Raw genomic sequence first — 8,615 nt, forward strand, 5'->3', positions numbered from 1 at the left:
TACAAGTAATTTTAGAACAAGCAATAGCATAATCATGAGTCAATCAATAATAATTTTGGGATTATACACATTGCACTAAGAATGACTACTATGCTCTCTTAATTGGTGCATAAAGAAGAAGGTGAAGACTCGACATAAAAGTAAAAGAGAGACTCTTTGCAGAGTAAGCAACATAACCAAATTTTACAAACCTTTCAAAAAGTGTGGTATTTATTAGCTTTGAGCTCGCATTGCCCCTATCATAAGCATCTTGAATGGTTAAAGTTAATGTGAGTCAAATATGAGCTATATGCTTGCAAATCACAAGTTGAAAATCCCATGCTCCTTGAATGTGAGTACCTAAACCTCATGCTACTCAACTTAGGCCCCAAATAAGTTCTTGTCATTGTAAGTATACATGTATCATTGAGAACCACCAACGGGTACCTCTTGCCCGATGATATGGAGTTACTCTTGTAGGAGCAATCCCATTCCAAAATGACAAGACAAACAGACAATGAGCATCTCACCAATTTTTTATTTACTACGGGTATAACTTTTATTGCAAATGCTTCATAGAATGCTCACTATGGCTTAGCTGTAAATTTCCACCATGAATGATGCATGGATTAGATTAGCGGCCCAGGTGTTATCCTAACTCATATACAAACTCCATGTACTTATAAGTTTCCATTTTATTTCACACCGCTAGGCATCCATAAACAAAAGAACATGACATCAACTAAATATAAGTGCAATGTCGAAAGTGTTCCCCATAAAAACATGGTTTTACTAACTCCCAACTCGCAATTTGCAAACATATAAACTTCATAATATAGACACAGTCATAAATTTTATTAAGTACAAGAAAGTAAATGTGCCATCAAGTTCGTGAGAGCTTTACTAACTAATTTTCTCATGGCGAAATTTAATTTGGAAGATAAATAAAAACACGATGAATTACTTGGAATAGCAATAATGCTACTAGGTAGATATGGTGGATACAATTGGAAAACTTTGTTTCATGGTGGTTGGATGCACGAGTAAAGTTCATACACAGCACAGTCAAAGGCTAGCAAAAGACTGGGAGCGACCAACTAAGAGAGCAATAATGGCCATAATCATGCATAGCGACAAAACATTATCAATCAAAGTATAAAGTGATATTATAAGTCACAAACTAAATGATCATAGAGGCTTTAGTTGACTGGTTATAGTCATAACATGGTATAAGCATGTGCCAAGTCAACCCAATAAAGCATCAAAGGAGAATACCACAATATTAAGCTTTTATGATAGAAACAACACATGATTCTTTCAATAACACATTATGCACTCTCAGTAATTTGAAATAAGTCATTCTACAACAATAAATGCTAAGCATATGACAAGAATAACATTCAACATAACATGCCAAAGTCTATGCCACAGTCTAAACAAGCTCCTTTTTGCATCACTATAATCACGAAATATTTTACTCGTATCTAACACCAATCAACTTGTTTGAAATAGCTCTCAGAGATGAAAAGCAATATGAACCAGAGAGATAATTATATATAAATAAAGAATACTAACGAGATCTGAACAAAATTAGAATTGAAAACCAAGAGCTAAACGCAGTACCAGAAAACTAGAACACTCGCAGAACAATACGAGCGAAAACTAGAGCGTTCTATGCAATGAAAATGGAGCGCATCTCTCTCCCACACAAGGATGCTAGGATCCAACCATATACTACAGATAACAAAACAAAACAAAACTAAAAACAAAAATAAAGACGCTCCAAGAACAACACATTGCGTATGAATCAATAAAAATATAGCGCATAGAGAGATGACATGTTACTTTGTTGATGAAGAGGGGATGCCTTGGGTATCCACAAGCTTTGATGCTTGTACCTCTTGAATATTTCTTGGGTGAAGGGGCATCCCCAAGTTTGATCTTTTTTCGTTCTTCATCTCATCACATCATTCTTGTCTTCCTACACTTGAAAACTTCCTTCATACAAAACTTCACACAATTCTCTATTAGCAGCGTTAGTACAATTAAAATAATAAAATCCACTAGGGTTCAGTTCTAACATACATCAAACATCTATTGAAACATTAGCTACTGTAGCAACTTCTTAAAAAATCTCTTTGATCAAAAGAACTAAAAAAGAAAGAGATTTAAGAGGCAAATGCATATAGTGGCAGAAATCTGTAAAAACAGAACAGCAGGTAAAGATCGATTTTTCGGAAAATCTTCTGTTGCGCATCTCGAAAAGTGGTCAACTAACTAAAGTTAGATAATAACCTGGGTCATATGCATAAAAAATGGAAGCTCAAAATTACGCTCTGGCTATGTATACGAATTTTTATGATGAAAGCATAGAATCTGTTTTCAGGACAGCAACTTCTCCAAATCTTACTTTCTTTCTATTAGAGGCTATTCTTGGCACAAAAACAAAATAAAAAAAATGATAAGGAGAGGTTATTACAGTGTTAATAACTTCCAAGACTCAACATAAAAGAAAAATTACAGAAATAAAACAATGCGTTGTCTCCCATAAGCGTTTTTCTTTAACGTCTTTCAGCTAGGCTCAATAATTTAAGAAGATGCTCACATAAGAAATATGAATTGAAGCAAAAGAGAGCATCAAGGAGAAAATATGAAACACATTTAAGTCTAACCCACTTCCTATGCATAGGAATCTTGTACATAAATAAATCCACAAAGAACAAAGTGACAAGCATAGAAAGATAAAACAAGAGTAACTTCAAAATTTTCAGCATATAGAGAGATGTTTTAGTAACATGAAAAGTTCTACAACCATATTTTCCTCTCTCATAATATCTTTCTGTAGCATCATAAACATACTCAACAATATAACCATCACATAAAGCATTCTTATCATGAGTCTCATGCATAAAATATATATTACTCCCCACATAAGCATAGTCATTATTATTAGTTGTAGAGGGAGCAAATTCAACAAAATAGCTACATTATTATTCTCATCACCATAATCATCAAATATAGGAGGCATATTGTAATCATAATTAATTTTCTCCTCAATAGTAGGTGGACTAAAAATAACATAATCATCATTGTAATCATCATATATTGGAGCCATAGTGTCATCATAGCAAATTTCCTCCTCTAAAGCTGGGGAACTAAAAAAATATCATTTTCATAAAAACTGGCTTCCCCAAGCTTAGACTTTTCCATAGCATTAGCAATAATGGTGTTCAAAGAATTCATACTAATAACATTGGTACCAACATGCAAGTAAAGTTCCATAGGTTTTTTAATTTTCTCTTCAAACACCTTATGTCCTAACTCAAGATAAATACTATAAATCTCTCTAATTTTGTTGTTGTTTTCCATTAAGCCTAACTAGTGAAAATAAAAAAAGATGTAACTGCAGAATCTAAAGGAAATAATTTCGACCACTCACCAGCAACTTAAAAACTTAGTAGCCAGAGGATGTGAGTACCTTTTACCTTACCTCCCCGGCAATGGCGCCAGAAAAGAGCTTGATGTCTACGCACGCTTGTATTTTTGTAGACAGTGTTGGGCCTCTGATACGTCTCAAACGTATCTATAATTTTTGACGCTCCATGCTTATTTTACACCAATTCATATATATTTTCCTTACACTTCGTTGCGCTTTTACATGATTTCCGGCACTAACCTATTAACAAGATGCACAGTGTCAGTTCCCTATTTTCTGTTGTTTTGTATTTCAGAAAAGTTGTACAGGTAATATTCTCGGAATTGGACAAAACAAAAGACAAAGTTAATATTTTACCGAAAAGAAGACATAGTCTAGAGGAGAGACAAAGAGGAGGCGCAAGGCGGGCACACCTACCCTAGGCGCGGCCTGGCCTTGGCCCGCGCCTAAGGGTGGTGTGGGGCCACCCAGGCGGCTACCGACCTTGCCCTTCCGTCTATAAATACCTCCCGACGCAAAAACCCTAAATATACAAGCTTCCGTCCACGAAAAGTTCCGTAGCTCCACCGCCGTCGCAGACAAGATTCGGGGGACATAATTCTTTGTTCCGGCACCTTGCCGGGACGGGGAATTGCCCTCGGAGCCATATCCATCGAATCCACCGCCATCACCATCGCCGTTTCTGTCTCCCATGATGAGGAGGGAGTAGTTCTCCCTCGGGGCTGAGGGTTCTACCGGTAGCTATTTAGTTTATCTCTCTCTCCCATGTACTTCAATACAATTATCTCATGAGTTGCCTTACATGATTGAGATCCATATCATGAGCTTTGCAATCTAGATGTCGTTATGCTATTCAAGTGGATTTAACTTATGTGATCTCCGGAAACTCCTTGTCCCACGTGTGTAAAGGTGGTTTGTGTGCATCGTGTGGGTCTCTTAGGCTATATTTCACAGAATACTTGTTCGCTGAATTATGATTTGAGTTGGATGTCTCTATGAAATTGTGGTGTGTTAGTACCGCCTATGAATGCTCATAGTACAACGTGGGGTGTTTATTAGTACTTGGGAATACATCTTTGAGGTTTGCTTTTGCAGCCCTACACGGTGAATTAGTGTTCGTTATCCAGCCAGAGAGTAGTTCAGAATAGCATAGTGAAGTGCTTACATTTATATTCCTTTATGATATTATTTTTGAGAGTGACCACTAGTGAAAGTATGATCTCTAGGCCTTGTTTCCAAACATCGAATCGACGTTTAATTACTGTTTTACTGCATATTTACTTACTGTCATATTTATTTCAGATTATTATTACCACTCATATTCATCCATACCACTTGCATTTTACTATCTCTTCGCCGAACTAGTGCACCTATACATCTGACAAGTGTATTGGGTGTGTTAGGGACACAAGAGACTTCTTGTATCGTAATTGCAGTGTTGCTTGAGAGGGATATCTTTGACCTCTACCTCCCTGAGTTTGATAAACCTTGGGTGATCCACTTAAGGGAAACTTGCTATTGTTCTACAAACCTCTGCACTTGGAGGCCCAACACTGTCTACAAGAATAGAACCATGCGTAGACATCAGCTTCCAAGTGCAGAGGTTTGTAGAACAGCAGCAAGTTTTTCTTAAGTGGATCACCCAAGGTTTATCGAACTTAGGGAGGTAGAAGTCAAAGATATCCCTCTCAAGCAATCCTGTAATTAAGATACAAGAAGTCTAAGGCCCAAGGAGCTGTGATTATGTGAGACAGAATCTCTTCTCGCTTCTGAGTTGTCGGTGAGTCTAGTCGTATTCAGATATTATGTATGTCAGGATATTTCTGCGATTTACACAAAAATAACCTTTTTTGGTAAGAATTGCACAAAATGATCCTCCGACCAAACTATTTCATGCTTCTAACTCTTACTAGGGCGCCACACCCTTCTGTGTGGCTCCCTTCGCAATACCGTCACACATCCTATCATATGTGGCGGCTCAAGCCTGTCAGCCGACAATGTGTGGTGTCGCTCTCACGGACGGCACATAGACAAGTGTGGTGCCATTCACAAAGGCACCACACAAAAGGCTAGAGACGTAAAATAGTTTGGTGGGAGAGTCATTTCGTGTGTTTTTCTCACAAAGGTTATTTTTGTGTAAATCGGTGAGGTTGGTGCACTGCACTGGTATTTGTTTTCCCGTGAGAGCACGATTCCTTTTTTTCTTGTACTGTTGACTGATTCTCATGATACATACACATGTGTAGGACAATCCATGTTACCCTGGTACGTGACCAGACTCTGAAGGCCGTTGGTTTCAGTCTCGCTTCTTTCAGAGGTTTCAGACTCTCACGCTACAGAGGTTCTACAGTAAATTATTTCACAGCATTCCACACTTCCTGAATCTGTAAACACAAGAAAAAAACTGAGAACACATCGCCATCAGTAAAGAGCAACGCTAAGCCCAAGTGTTAGTGTGGCTGTTCTTCATTTCATGGATCATCATCTAGTACTTCCGTTGCTCGTCTACCTGCTTGGATTCAGACTCCGAGCAATCAACGTCGGCGCCGGGGGCATCGAACCTGCTGAAGACCCTGAAGGCGGAGACGAGGGAGAGCACGACGAAGCAGAGCAGCGCACCGGCCTGCAGCGCCACGGACACGGTGGCCCTGCCGCAGAAGCGGCCGAAGTAGGAGCACACCTCGCCCCACGACACCTCCCGGTCGCCCTCGCGCGCCAGGTACACCACCTCCGCCGCCGCGGAGCACGACGTAAGCAGCAGGTAAGCAGCCGCCTGCGCGCATTCAGCCAGGCCAAGCTTTCGTTAGCACTGTAGTTTCTATGTACAGAGTGTAGATGAATCCAAAAGGGGAGAGACCGAGAGAGAAAAGATGATGATGATGATGATCATGGGTCGGACCTGATCCAGGACGAAAACAAGCCAGTCGTAGCGAGCGAGGGATTTGAAGGAAGACAGCAAGATGGAGACCACGGAGTAAGCAGCTGTAATGGCGTTGATGACAACCAAATATCTGAAACAAGAAAGAATGCTCTCTTTATAGTGCAGTAAACAGTGGGGTGCAGAGGAAACCGAGCGAAACTAACTCGCTAAACAGGATCTAACAGTAGAACAATTTTGGGTCATATCGGGGAAATTGAACGCAGTCAATCCAAACTCCAAAATCCTAATCAAATGGCGATAACTGATCATGGTGCTAGACTGCTAGTTCACTTCACAAAGCATGTTCATATTACTGTATCCGAAGTAAATTAAACAAGAAAATTAACAGGACCAGGATCCCGAAACAAGGCAAGGTTGCATGCTCACTTGAAGCCGGAGAGGTTGGAAAAGTGGATCTCGCCGTAGGCGTCATCGGCTTGCCTGTTGGTGGCCATCCGCCAGAGGGAGGCCACGGCGAGGGGGATCACGCACACCCTCAGCGCCATCTCAGGGACCTTGAAGGGCCTCCCCGTCGTCATCGTCGTCGTCTTCCTCGCCACTGCCGGCCTCTGCAAACGCGTGCGGTGAACAGAGATGGTGGAGAGGAGGAGCACTAGTGTCCAAAGCGCAGAGCACAGCGGCCAGTGCTATATATGGCCCGAGAGCTCATATGGCCCCCATGTAGACAATGTGGAGTGATGGAGCTGGCCTACGGAATGTCGCGTGGTGCCATGGATTTGCCGCCGGTGAACTGTGGAAATGCGTGGTCGTGTCGAGCCGTTGAGGGCGGTTGGTAGCCGCCCCTCGCCATAATTAGTGAGCGTGTAAGACTGCCCTTGTTTTCCGGTAGCCATGGTGCGACGCCATTGCTGTCGTGGGGACGGATCGATCACGGGTGCCATTGTTGTAGTGGTAGGTTGGTCTCCACTAGCAATTTTACGCTTACGTGGCGCCGGGCACTGAGCAAAAGCTTGCACGCCCGCAGCGTCGTGCGACGAGGGAGCACCACCGCTGGTTTGAAAGGCCGCTCCCCATATGTGAAACGGGAAACCAAAAGTTAGCTGGGAAACGATGAAATCGGAGTCCAAAATTATCTTGTTTGATAAGAGATCTTCAGCCGCATTCTACGAAGCGTCCCGCGTTTGAGGGATGTTAGCCACGTCCCCCAAACGCCCGCGTTTGGAGAAGAAACATTCCATAAACTAATACATAATTGGAAATATGGTTTACACAAACTAAAATATAGTTTGGAACATGGTTTTCACAAACTAACACATAGTTTGAACCATGGTTGATAAAAATTAAAACATTGAAAAATGAGGAAACATAACTAGTATTGGCATCGCAGATTTCGTGTGTTCGCTGCCAAAAAATAACACTCCCACGCACTCCCAATCACCCAAACTGGAAAATCCAGCTAGTGATGATAGTCATGTTGGTCCTTTCGAGGAAGAACATCCAAAAACATGCGTGACTATTTTCGCTGCGAAGAAATAACACTCAGTCGTCCTCCTCATCGATGTCGCCGTGGTAGTGCCCGCGGCAGCGCATCTCGTCGAATACCTTGACACTCATATCCCCCTCGTCTAGGTAGGAGAATGTGAGCACGCAGCCGGCTTCGAGGTCGTGGTAGCACGCGAACTTCTCCCAGACGGTGTGGAGGTACATCTTACCGCGGCCATCGAAGAGCACGTCCAACGGCCACCGGCAGCAGTCGCAGTCAGCCTCCCGCACATGCAGCGAGGCCGGTTCGTTGCCGGCGACGAAGTCGGCGAACTTGTCCGGCAGCCTCTGGATGCCGAGTGAGTCGCCCTTGAGGACGACGATGAACTCGAACAACACTTCCTGCTCCTCCTCCTGTAGCTCCGACGATGAAGACGACGGCGTCGTAGGCGACGACGAGCGTGCAGCTCTGCCGCGGCCACGACCACGACCACGGCCGCGACCTCGGCCTCTGCCTCTACTAGCCATGACGTCGACTCTTGAGATGGTGGCGTCTAGAGTTGGGGGGAGACGCTAGGGTTTGTGTGTGAGGGACGATAAGAGAGCGACCCTTTTTATAGGTCGGAGTGAGGCGGGGGAGCGGCGGCGCTCATTAACGCCAGCACGCAGAGCTAGGCGCGACGAGACGCTTCGCTGCGCCTCTGCGGGAACTGCACCGTTGTTACGCGTCAATAACTTCCGTCGCGAGGTAGGCGACGGTTAGGTTAAACTTGAATGTGCCGCCAACGTGTCGGGCCCGCGTCTCCTCGCCTCGTTTTTAGTTATGTCTAGCGTGTC

General features: G+C 43.0%; 1 protein-coding gene across 1 annotated transcript; it reads right to left on the minus strand.

Moving 5' to 3' along the window:
- Positions 1 to 5,650: 5,650 nt before the first annotated feature.
- On the minus strand, positions 5,651 to 6,968 carry LOC124686815 (CASP-like protein 2D1). The gene is made up of 3 exons (XM_047220707.1): positions 6,723 to 6,968; positions 6,315 to 6,426; positions 5,651 to 6,188 (listed from the first exon to the last, which is right to left on the minus strand). Exons 1-3 carry the CDS (start codon positions 6,872 to 6,874, stop codon positions 5,901 to 5,903), a joined length of 552 nt encoding a protein of 183 aa, XP_047076663.1. The 5' UTR covers positions 6,875 to 6,968; the 3' UTR covers positions 5,651 to 5,900.
- Positions 6,969 to 8,615: the final 1,647 nt, after the last annotated feature.

Source organism: Lolium rigidum, chromosome 2 (assembly GCF_022539505.1).
Source record: "Lolium rigidum isolate FL_2022 chromosome 2, APGP_CSIRO_Lrig_0.1, whole genome shotgun sequence".
Lineage (NCBI taxonomy): Eukaryota > Viridiplantae > Streptophyta > Magnoliopsida > Poales > Poaceae > Lolium > Lolium rigidum.

What these genes read in the sequence shown, in the direction of transcription:
- LOC124686815 (XM_047220707.1), bottom strand. Translation starts at nt 6,874, where the DNA reads ATGACGACGGGGAGGCCCTTCAAGGTCCCTGAGATGGCGCTGAGGGTG. An exon ending in TCCAACCTCTCCGGCTTCAA is followed by an intron (nt 6,427 to 6,722) that starts GTGAGCATGCAA and finishes TTCTTGTTTCAG; the next exon opens with ATATTTGGTTGTCATCAACG. An exon ending in TTGTTTTCGTCCTGGATCAG is followed by an intron (nt 6,189 to 6,314) that starts GTCCGACCCATG and finishes GAATGCGCGCAG; the next exon opens with GCGGCTGCTTACCTGCTGCT.